Here is a 22560-nt window from a genome sequence, read left to right on the forward strand (position 1 = left end):
GGAATAACATGAAGCAAGGAAAGCTTTTACAAGTACAGGCATCTGAGACTGCAAGCCAGCACAGGCCTGGTCCCGAAGGCTCTTTATTTCTCTTCACAAAACAAATTTCTAAGACTCCCAGGAGGTGCAGGTGGCTTGCAACAGTCACACCACAGGGCCTCCCGCTAAGAACCAGCAGACAGGAGGTGGGCTCACAGTCCAGACAGGGCGCCATGGGGAGCGGTGCCGTGGGACCCCGGCAGGCTGCAGGATTGCACTTCGCAGGCACCAAGGGCCAAGTTTGCTATGGAGAGGGCGCAGGCGAGCAACCGAATGGCTGGGAGGAGCGGGCCTGAGGAGGAACCCGGGGGGGCCTCCACCTCGGTGTGGAGGTGGGCCTGACCCCGAGCTAGAGCCAGAGCAGGGGCGACGAGAGGCCGGAAACACCAACACTCGACCTCCCGATGTACCTCCGGGTCCGGCGTGCCGTTGTGACCACACAGGGTCTCCCCACACCGGACCCGCGGCGAGACACAGCGGCCTTTGTCCCTGTGCTGCTGTGTCCGCATGGCCCGGCGGAGCGGCGTGGACAAGGGCACAACGGAATCTGCTCAGACCTACGAGCCCAGCCCTGCGTGAGCAGGAAACGAGCCGGGGGACAGCCCTGCAGGAGGGGGCGAGAGGGCCCACAGTCAGCGGCTCGCGAGCTCTGCAGCGCCGGGCTGGGCTCGCAGGGCGTCTAGTCCGCGGGCTGCCCTGTGCCCGCCGCCGCGGCACGGCCCCGGGGGCGTCACTGCTGCGGGCCAGACTCCAGCTCCCTCCAGCTGCACACGCTGTCCCGGCTCAGCCCATCCAGACACGGCCACAGAGGCCAGGTGACCCACAGCCCGTGCAGGCGCCTCTGGGGACCTGGCAGCCAGCGGCACTCAGGCCCGAGAACTGGGCTGGGCGCCGGGCCTCTTTGCTGGAACCTTCCTTTTCTGCAAGTCTTGCCGGATTTCCCGAGGGAAGGCGGCGATGTTCTCCTGGACACAAGGGAGGCAAAACCGCTTGCAGTAGAACAAGCTGCATTCCTGAAAGAAGACGGGAGCGGCTGAGGGCCACAGGGCACCGTGCCGCCTCTCCCAGAGGCCAGCCTTCGCCACGCGCTCGGCGGGGGGCTGGGCAGGGCCCCCACGACAGGCACGCATGAGAGGCGGTGGGAAGGCTGCAGCCAGAGCCAGAACGGCCAGAGGGAGACCGGCGCCCGGGGCCTGGCAGGCCACCTCCAGGAATGAGAGAGAAATGCGGAAGGGGCGGCGGCAGGAGAGCCAGGCTCAGACCCTGCGGGCACTGGGTGCCGGGGCTTCGGCCATGGGGACCACCCGCTGAGCCTAAACTGAGGCTCCTTCCCACTGTCAAGCCACATCGGCCTCGCCTTTCTGCCTCTGAGGGGCAGGAGGCCGGCTGTTTCCATGTGGCCTGTGACAGCTGCCTTGTTCACGCTTCGCCCCCCGGCCGAAGCTGGGGGACCTCTCGGAGGGCGCGTCCCCCGGGTCCCGGGGGCCCATTCCCCGGCTGTGCCGCTGCACCGCCATCGAACTGGCATTTCCCCACGGGCTCCGTTGTGCTGGGGGACTGGGCGCCTCGGCCTCTCCGAACCTCAGTTTCCTCACCTGGAAAATGGGCGCAATACTGCTTCACCCAACTAGTTTAGGGACAGGACTGAGGGAGCCTAACCGGTAAAGCAAGTCCCAAGCACAGGGCCCGGCACATGCAAACACTCCAGGGAGCATGGTTCCTTCCTCTGGAAGGTCCCCCAAGAACAACCAGAAACGAGGTCACCACCCTGTGGAGGGAGGCGGCACGCGGCCACCTCCACAATTGCTGGGGTGATGGCACGCGGCCGCTTGCACCGCTGGTGCAGGGAAGTGGCACGCGGACACCAGCAGATGGCGGGGGGCGGGCCGAGAACGACCGGGGCCCTGGGGCCGGTGCAGGACCTCCAGCAATCGATTTCTATTCCTCCACCGAAGGAGACCCTCTGATTCTCCCCCGTTAGCCGCTTCGCCTGTCCCCGGTCCTCCGCTGGCTGCAGGCACCGTCCATAATGAGAGCCCAGCTGGCCTCTATGAACCAGCCCCGGCCACTTCGCCTAGTGACCATGAGGGACCCCAGGGACACTGTGACCCGGAAGGGCTGAGGCGCACACCATCCTTGGGAAAGGCTCACGCGTCCCCTCTCCCTCGACCACGCGTGTGGCGTCCCAGCCACGGGGGGAAGGATCACAGCCACAGCCGCACGGGGCGCACTCACCGGGCCCGCGCACACCAGCCTGCTGCACACATGGCACCGCGAGCCGAGGACCAGGAACCTGTTGTCGTCCGAGGCGAAGGGGTCCTTCATGGTGTAGCTCTCCTCCAGCAGGCTGAAGGACAGTAAGTGACGCCAGCATCGGCACCTCTGCCGGCGGAAGTTCCGCAGCAGCACGGACCTCCCCGGAGCCTGCACAGGCCGGCGCGTGCGGGAGGGGCTGGTCCCCTGCTCTGGGCTGAAACATCCCCGGTGGAGACGACCGCCCCTCTTCAGCCGGAAAGAGGGCAGCTACAGCTCAAGCCCCCAGACCCAGCAGGATGGGGGCGGAGGCACAAGGCCTCCATCCAGTTCTCAAGCCCTCCCCTCGCCCCAGCACGGTGACACCCACTCCCGAAATGTCTGCTTCCAGGCAGGGAGAACCTGGGCACAGTGCTGGCCTCTCAGCACACGTCAGAAAGGCGACCCGTGGGGCTGCGGTCAACAGAACAACCGGCCAGAAGAAAGAAGCCTTGCCCCTTGCCACTTGTCCAAGGTGACACACTTGTCAACCTCCTCAAGACGTGCCATTTCATGAAGGACAACAATCAAGCCCGGGGACCTGCTGGCCGTACCCTAGGCCTTCCCTGGGCAGCTCACAGGAAGCCGGCCCTCAGCCCTCACTCCCGCCACTGCACGAGCCGCAGGCAGGCAGGCTTTCCGCTGAGAACCAGCAGGATGGCGACAAGGCCCGGCCGCAGCTCCGTTCACGCCCAGCTGCTGAGCGGTTCCGGCCTGAGTCACAGTGCTGCTGCCCCCAGCTGGAGAAGGTGCTGGACCCCAGGCTCAGCTGGAAGGAAGGGGCTCGCACGTTCTGGAAGAACTGGATGGCCCTTGAGCCATGCCCCACACCCCCTCAGGACACAGTGAAAGGTCTAGAGCAGGGTAGGGTGGATCTAAAGCCAACGCCCAAGCCACGTGTCAGACCCAAGCCAGCCAGCTCTGGGCGGGGCTTCTTGGGCCACTGGACACTGGTACTCACACGACAGACTGGGTGTTGGGGGGCCTCTGCCCCACATAGCTGTATGGAGCTGTCAAGGCACAGAGCTGGCACTCAAATACACCCAAGGGACGGTGCTCTGCCTCACACGCCATCTGCAAGATCAAGACACAGGCACATCAGAACCAAAGAATACCCACATCTCAAAGCCTCCTGCTGCATGCTTCTCATCTGGAGACACGGGGCTGGAAACCTCATGTTTAGGGTAAGTACAAGACCTGCTCAAGGTCACATGATTTTCAAATCATATGAGTTATTCACCAAGAAACAGTATATGTTAGGACATAAAAATGAGCCTCAAAGTGTAAAAGACTATAAAATCATAGAGTACATTCTCCAATACCAAAATAATTAATATCAGTAACAAAGGTACCTGGAAAATCTACAAACATCTGGAAATTAAACAATATACTTCTACATAAGCCACTGTTCAAAGAAGAAACTACAAAGGAAATTAGAAAATATTTAGAAATGAAAACTAAAGTACAACTGTGCATCAGGGTATGTAGAACACGGCTTAAGCAGTGTTCACAGGGAATTTGCTGCTTTAAATGTTTAGTTGGAAAAGGTTTAAAACCAATCATCTAAGTTTCTAACTGAAGAAGTTAGAAAACGCATATTAAACATAACAGAGACAAAGGAGATAATAATATACAACAGAAATCAAAGAAATAGAAAATGGACAAAGAAAAAAATCCATAAAATCAAAACTGGTTATTTCAAAACTTGAGTAAAGTTGATAACCTCCCATTAGACCGATCAAGAAAAATGGGAGAAGATACAAATGACCACAATCAGGAATGAAAGAGGGGATGTCGCTAAGCCTATACACATTAAAAGGAAAACAAAGGAATATTGTGACCAATTTTTTACCAAATTTGGTAATGTAGATGAAATGGATGGATTTTTTGAAAAAACACCAATGATCAAAAGTGACTCAAATAGAAACACAAAACCTGAATAGCCCTGTTCCTATTAAGAAAATTGCATTCATAATTAATTTCCCAGAAAACGAAATGACACGTGCACAAGAAAAACCATGCCTAAATGGCTTTACCAGTGACTTGTCAAGCATTTAAACAAGAAGTAATACCAACATATAGAAACTTTTTCAGAATATACATACTTCCCCAGGGATTTTGCACAGCAGGTGTTACATGCACACCAAAACTGCCAGGGTTACCCTTAACCAGATGAAGCAGTTAAAGGAAGGCTACAGACATGCTCTTCAGCCGCACACATACAAAAATCTTCAGCAAAATACTGGCAAATCGAATAAAATAATATACAAGCCTAAGTGATCATAACCGATCTCAGAAAACAACGCGGGTTTAACATGGGCAAACTCATGAATGCAACTCATGATAGCCACAGATTAAAGAAGCCAGAAAGCCCCGTTCTCACTTCCAACGGATGCATAAAAGCATGGTAAGATGCAAAAGAATTGTACAAAATCCAAGGCTGTGCGCGGTGCTGCAATGCTAAGGGGCTCCCCAGAGGCATGCGAGGCCTCTCTAGTGTGTGTATTAATCTTTGCAGTCACTCGACTCTCTGCCACGCGCGCGCCAGGCTCGGGGACCAACCTTCAGAGCTCCCCCGCACCCCGTAATTCCCTGTGGCTTGCCTCTGCTCTTGCCGTCCCCCCAGAAGCCCCGCCAACCTCATGCCTGTGCAACTTCTCTCTGGCCGCCCTCAAGATATTTTCTTTGGCCTTCAGCAGTTTGGAAAATTCAGAATTCCTTTTCTTTAAAAATTATTTATCCTGCCTGTGTGTTTCTTTAAGCCATTTTTGACCTGCGGTTTGTAATCTTTCATTGTCTTTAAAAAATTCTTAACCGTCACTGCCTCTCTCTCTCCTCCTTCCTATCTCCTCTCCTCTCCTTCCCTCCTCCTGCTGGGATTCCAGCTGCAAATTTCAGGGTGTCGGCCTCTGTCCGGGGTGCGCTGTGCCCTCTCCTCTCTGTGTTTCAGTCTGGGGGGAGTATACCTATTTTTTTTTTCCCTTCACCTCTGCTTGGGTTTTAGTCCTAACCTTTACATCTGAGCCTTCCTCGCGGTTTCCTGAAACGCCCCTCCCGAGGTCCGGAGGGCCCGCACGTCCAGGCCCGACCCCGGGAGCTCAGCAGCGGGAGGCCTTTCCCGCGTCCTCTGTCGCGTTCCCGACGCCTCAGGGAGCCGCTCTGAGCACTGGCGCTCGGAACCGCGCTTGGAATCCCGCAGACCTCCACTGAGGGCCGAGACAGGTGGCGAGCGGCAGCCACGCGCGAAGACGCGTACCTGGCACGCACATCCTACCTCGTGCGGCCCCGCCCCCGACGGCCCCGGCGCACGGCGCATGTGCGTCCCCGACCCTGCGTGCGCAGGCGACGGCGCATGCGCGGCCCGTTCCACACGCGCCCGGGGCGCAGGGCGGGCTTTGTGACGGACTTCCACCTCCTACGGGTCAGTCAGATCCTGGGCTTCGGAAACTGTGGTGTCTGAGGCGGGACAGGGCCTTCGGCGGCCAGAGCCCGCCCACTGGGCCTGTTGTTGTGGCGGCTCCAAGGTCCTCCGTCTCTTGCTGGGTCGAGCCCGCCGATGTGCGTCCCTCAGAGAACCTGACTGCGCGGAGGTTGATCCCCATCGCGCTCCCTCCTTGGTTTCGCTCTTCGCGCTCCTCGGATTGAAGTGCCCTGGTCTTAGTTAACGCGCGTGCTGCTTGTCCCCCACTAGGACCTCTGTGCCTGAGCCGCAGGCAAGGGCGAGTTTGCCCTAAGGCAACCGGCAAGGTGGGTTCTGCGTAGCCCTGTGGCTCCCTGGGACCCTGTAAAGCCGTGGACCCTTGGGACCTATCACTGTGCTCCTTGAAAGCCCTAAAGTGGCCTGCCATGCCCGTCGTGATCTGGGCCTATGCTTCGACCTCCCCGATCTTCCCCAACCCCCGCGGCTTCCAAAGGTTCTCCTGTCTCCCAGGCTTCCCAGTCCCAGTGCCTGCAATGGCGGTCCCACCCGCCTCACTCCTGGCCTCCACTCGTGTGTACGTGAGGCGCCGTTCTATAGGGTTTGGGGTTGACTCTGTAGTCTGCGAGCCTGGCGTCTGAGACGTTTTCCTTTGGGGAATTGAGAAATTACGATTATACAGATATTTTAGTAATTCTGGGAACAGACTACTCTTAGACCTGGGTGGGCAAGAGGAGCCCCGGCCTGGGACCCAGGAATTGATTTTGTTACTAGAAAACATGACCTCAACTGTGGTTATAACAGTGACTTTCTTTGGATAAAATCAAAGCATTCAGGACTTCTATGGCAGTGAAAATACTCGGTATGATACTATAATGGTAGATACCTGTCATGATACATTTACTCAAACTCAGAAAATACAACATCAAGGGTGAGCATTATGTAAACTGTGGACTTTGGGTGATCATGATGTGTTGATGGGGTTCATCAATTGTAACAACTATACCACTCTGACGGGGCATGTTGGTGGATGCAGGGGCCCCGGGCAGAGGCTCTATGGGAAATCTCTGCACCTTCCCCTCAATTTCGATATGAACCCAAACGGCTCTAAAAAATAGTTATAAAATGAAACATAAAATTGACATTCAAATACAACCTATGCCAGTTAAACCTAGGAAGCAAACATTTGCTGGAATCTGAAGAAGATTCATGTACAAACAATCCTGAAATTAATTTCTGTAGAGACCATTTTCTGGCCACTGTGTGTCAAAGTATAGTCTTTGCCGAAGAGAGAGTAGAACAAAGCAACCTGCTGCAGTTCTGTTTTCTCTAAAATAGTCCAGCACTAAGAAATGTGCAAAGAGAAAACTTAAGAAATAACTGTATCAATCTAGATATGTTGTAAGAAATGGTGGTGATAATGAAAAAAATAACAGTTATATAATGAAATGGAAATATCCTGCAACGATGATAATTTTTCATGTGCGTCCTCCTCGCAGTGTTTAAACATGATACCAATATTCATGATTCAATCCAAAATCTAAAGCTTTAAGAATTTTATTGACGAGTCCAGTCGCCCCTCGCTCAGCACAGTAAAGTGTCCCCCAATTCAAATACTTAAAAATTACCTGCAAATTACATAGACTCAGGAAAGATTGTCTAACTTGGCACTATAGTCGATACCACACAATTGTGTGAAAATCATTATCAACGCAATGACTTTTTTGAAATGAAGCCAAGCAGAACGAATCTTCCAGAATACATACATAACAGGTTATGGACTCATCTGAGCATCAGAGGCCCATGAACAGAAACCCTTGAGGTGCACAATAATTCAGTTCTTTGCTATTTGCCCATTTTCAGCTATCTGAAAACCATGGCTTTACATATAATTTGCATTTTGTCTTTATGGAGGTGTATTTGTCAAATAGGTGGATTAAACTATCTTATGTAATGGTTTGTCGGTTGTTATATAAACTTTAATTAAATACTTATATATGTACAGATTTTCATCCCGGACTGGGCCCCCACAGCGTTAGGGGTGGGCTTGCTAGAGAAAATAATTACCTATAAATTCTGCCAATACTTATGAAATGTGGCATAAAAGTGGTCTTATGAGAATCTCTTATAAGCTTTCTAAAAATCACATTCCTAAATGAGTATTACACATTATGTATTTAAGTGCAGACTGAGAAAGGCAATCTGAAAATCAAGAAATAAGCAATTGAATGCAGATTAGAATATAAAGAAAAGTATTGATAACGCCCCTCAAAAGAAACCTGAATTTTGATTTGTGTCACTTGGTACTTTATTTTCTCGATAATGTTATAATTGGCATCTCAATTTGTAAACCATGTAATGCTTGTCATGACTCTACCAGATTAGAAGCCGCCACGCTCTCTGCTCCTGGCCACGTATGGGAGAGGCCCTGTGACTGCCTAGACTCCTCATTGTAACCACATGTTGAGAGTCCAGTCTCCACTGCAGGACACGCGGCTGCCATCCTGGTCCTCGCTCCATTCTGGACCACCTCTATGCTGGTACCGGGGTCCCCCAACTGGAACCCTGAGGTCTCCTCGGCAGGGACTGCCCCCTTGGGCCCTGCGTATACGACCCTGTAACTCCACCTCCATCTCACAGCTCCCAATCATGAGATTCTTTGTTGACCCGGGTTGGGGGGCTCCTCCCAGCCCTGGAAATGTCTCCCTGGGAAGGGAGGCCAGCCAGTATAACCCCGATCCTCCCAGGGTGCCAGGAGAGAGCAGGACTTCAGCTGATTGCTCCGTTTAGGAAGGCTGTCTGGGCACGCTGCCACCCTCCCCCAGAGCTGTGAGTCTCTGACACACCTGCCACTGGTCTTCACAGCTTCTAACATAGCGTCCCCAATTTTTTTGGCACCAGGACTGGTGTTCGTATGAGAATCAAACACTTGATGTTCAGAGTTAGAGCACAGGAGGTGATGCTGACACTGGGGAGCTACTGTGATACAGATGAAGCTTCGCCTCCCTCATCCCCCACTTAACACCTGCTGTGCAGCCCGGGTTCTCCCTGGACACAGACCAATACCAATCCACAGCATGGAGAGCTGGGGAGCCCTGCTCTAATGGGGGCATACCCCGTCCTACCTGCAACTGGCGCTTAAACCATGAACTGCTGCCCGGTTCCATGGACAGGTGCATCTGGCAGATGCCCAGCCTCCAAGAGAAAAAAGTAATCACTCATTTCACACCAACTGCCCCCACCCTAGTCGACTATTATTTTCAAACTGTTGAGAAGTCAAGTGGTGAAGACAGATGCTAACTAGAAATGTGTGCTCCTAGCAGAACCAGTGGGCTACTGTGGAATGGGTCACTCCCATGACCTACAGTGACCTACTCCCAGGGGGCTTAGAAAATCTATATCTGACCTCTGACCAAAACTGTGTGAGTGGCCTCGAGCAGGTCACTAAACACCTTCACGTTCTCACCTGGCAGAGAAGATTCCTCCCCACACACCAGCTGTGCCCTGGAGGTGTCCCCAAGAGGTCTCCCAGGAGGCACGGTTAGAAGCTGCCATGGGTGCCTGCCAGGATTACAGGTGCTCCCTTAACAAGTAACGCCCAGGAAATGTCAGTGGCTGACTCTGCTGTCCTGCCTTCCCAGCCCCGTCTTCCAGGCAAGGATGCCTGTGCTGATGCCCCTCGTGCAGAGGTCACTGTGCATCTCACAGAAGTCGCACATTTAACTCTGGTAACAGCAGCTCCATAAATGCCATGCTTCTGAGCAAAAATACAATAGCTGTCAGCGCTTGTTTCTCTTAAACAATAAAACATGTTCTTTATTATTCAATAACAATCCAGGCTGTAAATAACCAAAAGCCCAAATCCCGGAAGCATATATTTATATATCCAATATATATGACATTCACCATCTCTCTGAACACATACACGCACCTCTTCGGTATTTAACAAACATTTTGTCTCAAGGCCAGAAAGTGATATTCACTTTTACATTTTAACATGAAGGAGGCTTAGGGAGTAGATGGGAAGCTTCAGGATGCTGACCCTTGTTTCCGCCCCTGTATTCTCAAGCTCCAGGGCAAGTCTTGGGACTCCCCACAGGCTCCTCCTGGCCCTGCCAGAATGTAGGGATGGGGGCGGATGGAGGCCATGAGGGGGAGGATGCGCCGGTCTGCAAAGAGAACTCCCAGGGTGGTGTGCTGGGGGCTCCTGAGCTCCCTCCCCCAAACCTGGGCCTCTAACCCTCTATACTGCCCTGGGCTCCAAAGACAGGCAACTCCCTCTAGAGGACTCCCTCACCCAGGACTCACACACTGTCACCTCCTCTCTCGTCAGGCGCTGCATTCCGCTCGGACCCCCATCCTTCATGTTCCTGAGAGCTGAGGCCAAGAGCGGGGATACTTCCAAAGGCGGAGGTGCTGCACTGTGAGCGATATGGGGCTTTGGGTAGAAAGACACGACTGAGACGCTAACCATTCCGTAAGCCCAAGACTGAGCCTCCGGGGGAGTCTCTTGCCTGGGGCTCTAGAAACTGCCATGGGCCATCACACCACCAGATAAACCATCTTCCTCCCGTTGATGTTTCTGGTCTTCAGCCCCAGGTAGCGGCGGCTGTTCTTCTCCGGCTGCCCATACAGCATGTCCATGAAGAACTCGGGCTCCTGTAATACCTTGAATCGGAAGGACAGAAAACCAAAAATGGTCCTGAGCTTGCCGCAGAGATAGGCCATCGCTTCTACCTCTTCTGAAGGCTCCTCGTACACGGGCTGCTTCATTTCCTCATAGAGAGACAAAATCACTGCCTGGAACAAGTTGACCAAGATGCAGATCATCACCAGCACAAACGATGACAGGAACAGGATCCCCAGAACCCTGTTCTCGGAAAAGTCAGTGTTCTGAAAAGCCGAAACGCAGTAGGAGAAGATGGTCTGAGTGGCACGCATCACGTTACTGTAGTTCCATTCGTGCTGACCGAACACCAGGCAGCCAAAAGCCATGTACACGAAGAAGTACACGGACACCGCGAGCGCCACGTGGAAGATGCCGGGCAGCGCCGTCTGGATGGCCCCCTGCGCCAGGCGCACATCATAAAAAACTCTGGAATACCGGAGGGTCTTCAAGATCGTGAGAAAGAGCAGGAAACCCAACGTGACCCTCATGGCGTGATCTACTTGAGAGACTGCGTGAAAGGGAATGAAATCCGCGGAGTTCGATGAGTGAAACTGTATCAGGCCGGCGGCCAGGAAGTGTTTCTTTAAAAACAGCACGATCAACAAGGCGAATATGCATTTTAGAGCAAAGTTGAGCAAATTGTACACGCTCTTCACGTAGGCGGCCCTTTCTTGCGTAATGACGTAGCACTCATCAACAACGTAGGCAAGAAAGAAAATGAGAATGGCCACGTACAAGTAGATTTCTGCTGATTTCTTTCTGTTGAAATCGGCAAGCGCAAAGGAGTGCAGGGACAGGCTCGTGTTCACAACTCCCAACGGAGAAACCTCGAACACGACCGACAGGCTGCAGAACAGATTTGCGTCTGGGTTCAACGTCGTCAGCTCCAGAATCACGGCCCACGTCCTCTCATCCAGCCACTTGCCGCTTCGCAGTCCCTCGAGCCTCTCTGTGGAATTGGACTGCTCCTGGTCTGGGAAGAAGTAGAAAGCATAGCCCCCTGACCCGTAGGTGTGGAGAAGTCCATGGGAATGATACGGCCATCTCTTCTCCTGAGGCTTGTAAGTAAACCCTTTGGTGTTCTTGTCTGTTGCCCGCTTACTGATTTTTATCCAAGAGCTAGTGTAGTTTTCCGTGTCTTCTGGGTCAGTGCCATATTTGGGATGACAGTGGATCTCTCCTTTGATGCTACTTTGCACAAAGTTTTTGGCAGGCGGGCAAGCTGTCTCACCAGATTTGGCCCTCACCTGCCTCATCAGTGGAAGGCCGAGGATTACAGAGGCGCTTTCAGGAAGAAAGGTTGGATTCAGGCTGTTGTGGAGCAGAGGCACCAGCACATCATTGAGCCATGAATAGATGTCTTGCAGCTTGGTCACCGTATCCAGGTCCACAAAGAACTGATTATGAAGGAACTCATTATAATAGACGGTGTTTGTGTGGCGTAGGAGGGCCGCCAGCAACAGCAGTAGAGCTAGAAAGATAAAGTGAGTCACAACATAACTCAGAAACAGGATCGCTCTCCTCTTGAGCCTCTTCTTTCTTTTGAATATTCTGATGTCGTCTTCCCTGAGGGGCTGGTACATCCTGGTGCCTCGGAGGCCGACGATGTAGTCATGTTGCTTGCGCATTTCATCTGGGTCCAACTTCATGTTTTGCAGCGTGATCTCGGTATAACGATAGTGGCTTACCCACGGAAGGTTTTTACAGTACTTGAGCTTATTCAGTCTGATGCCTGCCGAGAGCATGATCTTAGATGGCTGCACCAGGAACACTGACAGAAAGAATGAACAAAACGATGCAAAGAGCCATTCTATTGCCTTTTCGTAGCCATAAGTCAGTCCATAAACTACAATAAAGAATGAGGATATACTAGAAGTGGCAAAAACCAAGAACCACGAGACATAAACACACCACTGAGGCAGAACAATCCAGGGTTTCGTGGGGATGGGAGGAGGAACCGGGTGGGAAGACAGCTCTGCAGACTCAACACCTTGACTGTCTTTTGAGGTTTCGTTATTGGCATTCTCATTTGTGTTTGTCTTTGCACGTGAGACCTTGCTTTTTGCTTTCTTAAGCTTTCGACGTCTTTTTGAGGTTGCCTTGGAGGGAGACTTACGGAGTCTAGGTCTTTTCGAAGGGGGAAGCTTTCGAGCCACTCTGGTCACAGCCTCAGCAGTTTCTTGAGCATGCCACTTTTTCAAACGTTCTTCCCAGTATTCACTTTCTACCAACATCAAGGAATGCTCTCGAGGAGAGACTTCATCTAGTGCTGCTCGATCTCTACTCTGGGAATATGTGAACAGAAACGTGATCATCACTTGCACAGGGAGAGTAATCAAGACACTTTCCAATCCTATTACAATTGATCTGATGTATCGGCTTCTTTTCGGCTCAGTTTCTTGCTTATTTAGGTTAAAGAACATGATATTGCACAGAAGGGAGGACAGCAACATTGCCAAACAGCAGGACAGCCTCTGGAGCCTATTGAATGGTCTACCGACGACATCAGCAAAAACAGAGAACCATATGTGATTTTTCCCCAGAGCATCGGTCACATTTATCAGGAAAAAGTCCATTCTCTTTAGAGGCTCATCTGGGTGGGTAACCTGGAACGTTCTGTCTAAAGAGGTGTCAATCGAAAGCCATTTTCGACACATGAACAGCCAGATGTGTCTGCTAAACAGATTTTCCACTTTGATTCTACTTAAATACCAACTGGGGGCCCTGCCCTCATTGTTATGCCAAACACGAATGGAGTGAATGTCCCCCAGGTCACTTTTTGTCGTCAGGAGAAAAGTGCTGATGCTTCCTCGGTAGAGAGTGGTAAAATGTGGGTGGCTGAGACAATGCACGTCACTGGTACTTTTTGTTCCCCTGAGTTGGACGAAGACGTTGGCCCTGGTTCCAGACCCGCAACGGCTTCCCGTGAAAATTGTGACTAGGTAACATGTCTGATCATAAGGATCATCATCAGGTAGAACTAGCACATGGTCCCGAAGAAACTCGTCAGTTTCAACTTTGTACAAGGTCCATAATGCTAACAATATATAGGTGAGCATAATGAAAAGCACAGTGAAAATGGTCACGGGGTTACTGCTGACTTCCTTGATGACCTCTAACCGCAGGTCTATGGGATTTGGCACCACAATCACCTTGGCCGTCAAGTAGCGGGCATGCAGGTGAGTGTTGCCTAGTCTGATTGTGTTCAGCTGGCGCCTGGCCCTCCTCGTGTTCTTACAGACACAGTGCACTCTGTCCCAGGTGGTCACCTCTCCGAGAACACAGATGTCTTCCCTCCAATCACTCTGGATCCCAAACATGTCCAAGCAGTGAACGTAGAAAAGAGAGATTCTGACTATCTTGTCACTGAGCTTCGTGACAAAACGAGGAGCCTGCAGGACCACGGAGATGGCACACTCTGTTGATTGGCTTCGCTGAGCTATGGCTTTCAGCAGGGACAGTGGAAGGCAAACCACACGAGCCACCTTAACTGTGCAGGCTGGGTCAAACAGGTCACTCTGGTTGGCGACTGGAGGGATGTCGTGGGGCACGAGGAAGGTGGCCACCAAAGCCGTAGGGCTGACGTGACTGCCGGCATACACCAGCACCGTGAACGGCACAGTCACTTCCGTCAAAATGTGAACCAGCACCTCCTTCCCTGCTTCGCTGTCCACTTTGAAGCTAAATCCCCCTGATGTCCTTCTCAAGGACTCGTCGACCTCACTAGGCTCATTGTCGGGTCCCACTATGAGACTAAAAGCTGCAAAGCTCAAGTTTTTCCTGCCGAGGTACACTTCCGCGACGTCAGGCGTGATCTCTATCATGCTTCCATTCGCTGCGGTTGCTGTCATTTTGAATCCAACCACATCTGCAGAAATGTTCTCCCGATAACTTAACCAAGGAAAGGGGTCCTCTGCAAACTCACAGAACATCATAGAAATTGGCGCATTCGCAAGCAAGCTAGGAACACTGCTCACATTCAGCGCTGGACGAAAACAATTTCGACAGTGTTTCTCATTGCCTAAGATGCCGGTAAAACACTCTCTTTCTGTTTTCTTGACGTATATGTTAAAACTCGTGGTGCACATGATGGTGGTTTCATTCTCAGGCACTTTACCAGCCAATATTGTGTCTGCCAGCGATTCTAATACATAGAAAGGATCTGCAACAACTTGGTGATGAGCAATCACTTTAAGGATATTAGACAAACTCGTTAATATTCCAGTGCTCAAGATTTCTATTTGTTCAGAGTGAAAGAGTTTGTTTTTTTGTTGATACTCTTGCAGAGCTTGATTTGCTTCCCAAATCCTCACTGTGGTGATTTTCTGAGCCATGTGAGTGAATTCCGAGGGTTTCTGGGTCAGTGTGGCAACAGCCAAGACTAACTGGCTAATTTCCATCAAATTGCTTATAGGGAAATTCAAAGTCTGATTGATGAGGTATTCACGGAGTCGGGCCTTGTCTGCTTGCAGAGTCGATTTTGTTTTCATGCTATTCAAAACAGAGGCTACGACATACGTCAAGTAACCTGCAGATAAAAAGTCCTGCTTTTGAAGCAAAGGAGATATCACCGAATTTGGGCCCATGGTGAAGTTGAGTAATTGATGCAGCACGGTCTTTGATGAGGTTTTGTCAGTAGGAGCATGTACAGTGGCGTACAAAGTCACCTGAGAAAAAGCTCCTAGAGAGTCATACACCTGGACATAGATCTTAATGTGGTAGCTATTGGCCAGCACACCCGCAGGGAGAAAGGAAGGTGGTGAATTTGGCGCATCACCCATATACAGAATGGAGCCCAACGTGTTCTCTTTTAAAGAACTGATTCTAGCAAAACCATGCAAATCAGAGACTATCATTCTATATGTAAGAGGGATGTTCTTATCCTTAAAATTCCTACACCGTACAACAAACTTAGTAAAAAATGCAGTCCCATTAGCTGGATCGATTTCGCATTCTCCTATTTCAGGGGCACGATTAATAACAAAGGGGTACTTGAGAACCAATCTCACTCCACTCCAAGTGTCTAGATCTAGGTAAAACCAAAACTGATCTTCAGGAAATTGCTTGAATGCAAAAGCTTTTACAGACAGATAATCGCTATACCTCCCTGTTGCAGTTTGCCCCAGCCAATCAAAGGACATCTCCTTCTCTGGAGATGATCGAAGCGACCACTGAAAGACATCATGGCTTACTGCACAACTTGGGCAATTTAGAAACAAAGAAAATCTCTCTGATATAACCAAAACTGTGTCACAATTTTCAAGACACACAATATTTGCTGTAGGTCTTAGTCCTTGGAGCACATGTACCTTCTTGTCAGAAAAAGCTGTTCTGTCACCCTTCTTTATCACCATTCTGAAAAAATATACACGGTCCCCTTTAAGTATTTTTGGCAAAAAAGTCAGTATAGAGTCAGAAGCCCCTGTCCACTGGAGATCGGCCTGATCTGGGTGACAAACTTCCTTGTTTATTACTTATTTTCTGTTTCTCGTAGTTGTTCGGATTCGTGGTACAGTACCACGAAAAATGGATTCCGTCTAAAGGGCTTTCTGCATCAGGATCTGAGGATTTCAATCCGTCCAGAACCAGCTCATCTGTGAAATTAACTGTTATGTTGGCGCTCCCAGAAATGACAGCCACCAGGGGGCTTCTAACAACAGTGATATAGATGCGATGCGAACGACTTTCCTCATTCACTCTAGGTTTTTTTGCGGTAATGGTCAATGAGAAAATGACCACATACACCCCCCATGATAAAGACCTCTTGGGAATGCGCATATCTGTTCTAGCTGATGAGAGCTGGAGTTCTGGTATATCCAAAGGTTTCCTCCAGTCCGGCAAATCATATAATGAAGGAACAGAATAAATATCCCAGCGAATGACAACAGACTCTGCAAACGGGCAGTCATACTCAGCGGTAGCATTGAGAGAAAGGTCCATCTTCATGGTCAGTACCACGGGAGAACCGTCTTTGTTGGCATTGATCTTTACCTTTTTGATAACACAACTTGCATTTGTTGATAACTGAGAGGACATTAAAGGGTCCATGGCTTGGGATATGTCTGAGTTGTCTGCTTCTATACCAACAGTCTCAGGTCCATCTGTTGGAAACTTGGTTTGGTTAAAGAACCCCGCGTTGGAATGAGGGTCTCCGGCCACAAGGGAGCGAGGAGACAGGCGGTGGGTTGAAGAGGTTTCGCGGGGCCTGACCACCCCGAGGTGAAAGGTCCATTCCAGCCCCCTAGGTGAGCGTCGCAGAGGGCAGAGCCCCTGCAGGGAGAGCCAGTGGCGGGGCGCTGACAGGGGCAAGACCACGTGGGTGGGTGCGGCGCGGCGGAGGACGCGCACGTGGAGGCGGTGCGCGCGCAGCAGCCGCGCGCGGCCACGGGATGAGGCGATGCCGCGGTGACCACTCGGGAAGACACTGTTGCCCTGGGCTGTCCGGGGCTGCAGCCTGAGCCAGACATGGCCTGAGAATAGCGTGAGCCCTCTGAAGCGCACGATGGAGCACAGTGTGGCCGCTGATACATGGGCCACGGCCTTGGGTGGGGGACTGTTTTCTGCAGGAGGCACGGCAGGGACGCGGATGGTGACCAGGGTCCCTCGAGGAGTCGGGGTTGGAAGAAGGTGGCCACAGCCTAGGCCCAGGCCGAGGCCCAGGCCCAGGAGGACAAGCGCGAACACAGGACGCATAGAGCCAACTTAGGGGAAGCCGGGAGGCGTTGCGGAGTCCTCCGGGATGTGCCAACGGCCGAGGGGGCGCGAGCCGCGGGGGTCAAGGGGCAGCGGTGTCACGGGGATCGGGGCTGCTGACGTCCGTGGAGCCGTGAGTGGGACACGGGCTGCGGGCGCCGGGCCCCCTGCCCCGCCTGTGTAGGCGTCAGGGCCGGGCCTGCTTGCGGGATTCATGCGGCCCAGTTTCCTGACTGCCGAGAGGGCCCCATAGCAGAGTCCCCGCCCCTGGAAGAACCCTCAGGAGACGCTGGGAATCAAGAGGGCCTGGAGCTCCCTGTGCCCCAGGGAGGTCTAACTGCGTTTCTGATCCGCTCTTCTTTTTCTGCTTTCTTAAGGCGAAACCGTGAGTCATTGATTTTCAACCTTGTTTTCTGATGCGGCATTTCACGCTGTAAGTTTCCCCCAATCTCAGCTTATTTGCATCCCACATTTTAGTTGGTGTTTATGTCATTGGATTAAAAGTATTTTTAATTTTGCCTGTCTTGGTTTTGCCCCGTGAATTAAGAGTGCGTTGTTCAATTTCCAGACATTTGGAGTTTCCGTGGAAATCTCATGATTTTCGAGGCCCTGGGAAAGATGAAAACGGGGTGTCCTTATTCAAAAGTGATTAAGATTTCAAGATGGTGACAGCAGAGCTTTGAGCCAAGCACAGTGGCCTTCTAAGTGTGAGGACCCGTGTGACTGCCCAGGTTGCACACCCGGGGAACCGGCCCTGGTGTTAGATCTGAGTGAAGAAGAACGAACCAGCGTCCTGACTGGTTTGAGCACGTCCTGCCCGTTGGAGCCCAATCAGAGCTGCCCATGACGGCATGTGTTCGCTTGGGCCCCAGAGAGTTGCCGCTTTGAAGGTCAAACACGGTCAGATCTCAGCAGTTTCCTGTGGGTCACCTCACCCAAGTCTGGTCTTAGGGGGATTATGGACTCAGTGTTTGTGTCACCCCCAAATTCATGTGGTAAAGCCCTAATCCCTGATGTGATGGTGCTAGGTATGGGGGTGGGGAAGGCTTTTGGAGGTCACTGGGTGTAGACGAGGTCATGAGGGTAGACCCCCATGATTCATGTAGCTTTATTCATTCGGTTTCACAGCTGCCTGGTACAGATGCTCCTCGACTGACAATGGGGTTCTGTCCTGATAAACCCCTCGTCCGCTGAAAATATCGTGAGTCGAAAATACATTCATCGAATACACCTAACCGACCGGACCTCGTAGCTCACTTAGCCTCGCCCACCTTAAATGTGCTCAGGACACTTGCATTAGGCTACAGTTGTCAGATCATCGAATGCGAGCCCTGTTTTACAATGAAGTCTTGACTGTTCCATGTAATTTATGTGTATCGCTTTTGCACCACCATAAAGTTAAAAAACCCTAAGTGAAACCATCATAGGTCAGCACTGTCTGGGTGTGTCGAGGGAATATGCTATAATTTATTTGTTTTCCGATGGATGTCAAGGTCGATGACTGTGTCTTTCCATAAATAACTTTGCTAATCAGTCTCAGGCTCGTCCCCTCTTGCATGTGCCCGGTTGTTAAGTAAGCTGGTCTCAGATTTTAAGAAAACACATTTACGTCTCCCCCCTCCCACGCATATGAGGCTACTTTTGTTCTCTCCCGTGGATAAAAGGTTCTTCATTCACCATTTGTTAAAAGAAGGAAGGGAAAGGAAGGGAGAAAGAAAGGTTTCTTCATAATTAAAATGTCTGGATCCAGGTAATTAGAAAATTTCTACGTCATCGTACATCGAACGTCTCTTCAACCAAGCTCTGGCCTGTCCTTCCTCCCCAGGCCCCCTCTAGACTCTGTGTGAGAATGAAGGACAGAGCAGATGAAAGGGCCTGCACCTGGGTGGAGGGTGTGGCGTGGCTGCGGGTGTGTGTCTGTGTCCTGACTCTTCCTTGGAGGGTGTCTCTCACTGCGGGCCCCTCCCCCGGCCTGCCACTCAGGCAAGGTCCCCCCTGACATTCTTTGGCCCTGGGTTTGCAGATTGTTTTTCCTATCCCCAGCGAGCCCCTCACTCTCCCCGGGAACTGTCCTGGGTAAAGGCCTGCTCCTGCCCGTCTTCCCTCTACGCCCACGAACCCACACCGGGGCCATGTGAAATGCAGGCACCCTTTGCTCTGACCACTTGGGAGTGTGTCCTTCCCCCCAGGGTCCTCACTCCCACTCGTCGCTCAGAGCTACTGACACCAGTTCCTGGGCCTCCGCCCTCCAGGGGCGCAGATCGAGGGGCCTCCGTGAAGATAACGCCATTGCTCCTGGGTGATGGAAAGAGGAGGGGAGATGCCACATCACAGGTACAGTTTCCAAAGACTCCCTTCCACCCGCGACTCCCACCTCTACCCTGGAGGGGTGCAGCGCGAGGCTCCCCACAGGCCCCGCTCGGGCGGCCTGGCCCGCTGCTTCCTGCCCGCACCTCGGTGGCGTCCGTGAAATGCTGGGCCTTCTGGTCGCGCAGGGAGCCATGTCCGTCTCGGGTCTGGATATCTTCCCTTACACCGCCAGATACTGTAGGTTCTTTTCCAGTGTATGGCACCAGCTTACACTGGAGGAGGGGGAGGAAGTGGGGGTGTCCCAGGCGGTACGGGTGGAGCACAGAGGCACACGCCTGGGGTGCGAAGTGTAGGGGTGGCAACACCAAATACCTCAAAAATCAACAGAAATGTTTTGTATTAAGGTCAACTTCACATAAAATTGTCCATTTGAAAGTGCATTTCAGTAGCATTTAGCACATTCACAGCGCTATGTTACCCCCTACTCCATCTAGTCCCAAACATTTTCATCACCCCAAAGGGAAGCCAGCGCCCCTAGCCCTCACCCCACCCTCATTCCCGCCTCCCTGCAGCCCCGGTCACCACTAAGCTGCCCTCTGTCGCTGTGGATTTGCCTCGTGTGGGTCTTTCGTGTCTGGATCCCTTCACTTAGCGGGTGGGGAGGTCCGTCCGCCTTGGAGCAGGTGTCAGTTCATTCCTTTTTATGGCTGAGTAACGATCCACAGTCCGGGCGGACCACAGCTTCCTCATCCATTTATCTGTTCTCGGACGTTTGGGGTGTTTCCACCTTTTAGAAATCGCGCGTAGTGCTGCTACGAACATGAGTGTGCTAGGGGTTGGTTGAACCCCTGTTTTCAGATCTCCTGGGTGTATCCTTGGGGGTGGAATTGCTGGGTCATTCTGTGTTTAACTTTCTGAGGAATCAGCTCAAGCGGCTGCCCGATTTGACACTGTCACCAGGAACGTATGAAGGTTGGGGGTCCTGATGGGGCTGGAAAACGGTGAGCGGCTCCCCAGGCCCAGCGTCTGGCGCTCCCACCCCTGGTGCGCTGTCGGGTGGGGGACCGCGGGGACAGGGATGCGCACTCTGAAGTGTGCTGGCTGCAGCAGCCCGGTCACGGCGGACCTGCTCGTGCAGACCGGCCGCAGGGCGGCGCTGTCCGCAGGCACGGTGGACTCAGGGACCGCCGGCCCGCCCGGTGACATGTGGGCGGCGGGCGGGTCCGATGGCGACCAGTGAGGCAGCGGGAGCGCACGGTGCTCCGCCCCGCCCCTTGGTGCGCCACACTCTGCCCGCACCCGAAGGTCTGGGGACTTCTGGAGTTTGTACCTGACTGAAATCCCCGACACCATTGGCCGCGCCCGCCCCGCTGCGCGACTGCCAGGTATGCGGAGGCCCCGTGCGCAGCGGCTGCGCGACCCCGCGGTGGCTTGGCGGGCCTGGATCTGACCTGCGCGCGACCCCGGTTCAGGCGGAGGCGGAGGCGCAGGCGCAGGCCCACCCCGCAGAGAGACGTGGGCCCTGGGCGCCCAGAGGGACCAAAAGCCCCTCCCGTGAGGCCCCTGGGATAAGCAGCAACACGCGTTGGGTCCGCCGAGTGCCCCAGGACCCCCTAACAATGTATTAATCCCACCAAGGCACAGCAAGGCCAGGTGTTAGTGAGGGATCCCTGGGGACCTGCCAGTGCAGGGAGCCTGGCCCATTTGCAGATGAGGAACGCGGAGGGACAGGACACCGGAGATTTGAGATCGCGGGTGGGGATCCCTGTGAGTTTCTGTCTGGAGGGCTGCGTGGCATAGGCCGTGATGTTGGCTCTTGCTGCACGCAGGCGTGGGAGGATGCTGGGCTCCCGCTCTCGACCCCGAGCAACGAGGCCTGCAGGCTGTTCGACGCCGCCCTGACCCAGGTATGCCCGCACGGGAAGCAGCGGCCCTTCGGTCACGGTCCCTGGTGGGCTTTCTGAGTTGGTGAACGCTTTCAATGTCTCATTCAAAAGATTTCGGGCGCATCTCATAGCTACATTTTCGTGCCCGGAAGCGAACGGTCGTCGCACAGGTGTACAGGGATGCTCCGCTGGCTGGCTTCAATGTCCTGCTTGATGTGCACCTGCTGTGCCCTTGCAGTAAAGCTGGGGGGATGGCTGTGAGCAGGCTCGGTACTTGACGCTTTCAGAGCTTTACGTCTTTATCAGCACTTCTGATCTTATCAACACTGAGGCCCGTGGACCCGCGCCGGCCCAAATCTCTGGGAACTGGGGTAGAGCGAGGCTTCCTAGGGACCCAAACATTCTTCATGAGGCCTTGAGGCATCCTGGGCGGGACCAGTGTCTCAGGCCGAGCTGGCGTCACGACCAGCGGTTCAGGAAGTGGCGGGTCCTTTTTAAATTGCGCGGTGACTTGAGCCGGCCACTGAGAGGGAATGTCTGTTCTCTGTTGCCCAGGACCGGGGAGATCTCAGAAACAGCTCTGCGGGCGTCTGGCATGGCAGGCGACCAGCAGCGGGCTCCTGGCCAGGGCGTGGTCTGTGAGGGTGCTGAAGGCTGCACCCGGAGGGGGCCCGCTCTCAGAGCGGAGGTGTGGCCTGCAAGGCTGTGACCAGGGCTCCTCCAGTGGGGACGCGGGACCCGCCTAGGGCTCCTCTGCGAATGCACTGCTCTCACCCGTGTCTGTTCCGAGACCTTGCACCACATCGCCCGGCATTTCTGCCACCAGTGCGGGAGCCCACGGTTCAGAACGAGGAGGGTGCCAGAAGTGAGGTCCCACTGCTTTGTGTGGCATGTGGGGAAACTGAGGCCCAGAAAGCTGACTCGTGCAGTGAGCTAGAGGAGGAGCAGGATGTACCTGGGTCTATACACAACTGTGGCTGGTGAGAGCCCGTCTTTGCCAGGAGCTTGAGACCCCTGCCTGCTGACTCCATCCACGCAGCATAAGGACCAAGGAAGCTTCTCGAAACGTAAGGGCCATGCAAGAAAGAAAGGCCTGGTGAAATCAGCTAGCTTGCCGGGGAATTCCACCGTGTGTATCTGACATCTTTTCGTGCCCTTCCCACCCCTTTTGGCCTCTGTACACCGGCTGTCTCCAACCCTTCTGGCCCCAGGGAGCGGTGCCTATGAGAATCGAATGCCTGATGATCTGAGGC

The 22560-nt window shown here is 53.1% G+C and overlaps 2 protein-coding genes across 2 annotated transcripts; both read right to left on the reverse strand.

Moving 5' to 3' along the window:
• Positions 1-24: 24 nt before the first annotated feature.
• Positions 25-5636, reverse strand: CDPF1 (cysteine rich DPF motif domain containing 1). Its single transcript, XM_016126737.2, has 4 exons — positions 5343-5636; positions 3293-3405; positions 2275-2386; positions 25-1052 (listed from the first exon to the last, which is right to left on the reverse strand). The coding sequence occupies exons 2-4, from the start codon at positions 3403-3405 to the stop codon at positions 906-908; spliced, it is 372 nt and encodes a 123-aa protein (XP_015982223.2). The 5' UTR covers positions 5343-5636; the 3' UTR covers positions 25-905.
• Positions 5637-10119: 4483 nt separating this feature from the next.
• PKDREJ (polycystin family receptor for egg jelly) lies at positions 10120-17501 on the reverse strand. Its single transcript, XM_016126717.2, is given in 2 exon segments — positions 10120-15893; positions 15895-17501. Coding segments are annotated over 2 exon segments (6819 nt in total). The 5' UTR covers positions 17112-17501; the 3' UTR covers positions 10120-10291.
• Positions 17502-22560: the final 5059 nt, after the last annotated feature.

Source organism: Rousettus aegyptiacus, unplaced genomic scaffold (assembly GCF_014176215.1).
Source record: "Rousettus aegyptiacus isolate mRouAeg1 unplaced genomic scaffold, mRouAeg1.p scaffold_m13_p_2, whole genome shotgun sequence".
NCBI lineage: Eukaryota > Metazoa > Chordata > Mammalia > Chiroptera > Pteropodidae > Rousettus > Rousettus aegyptiacus.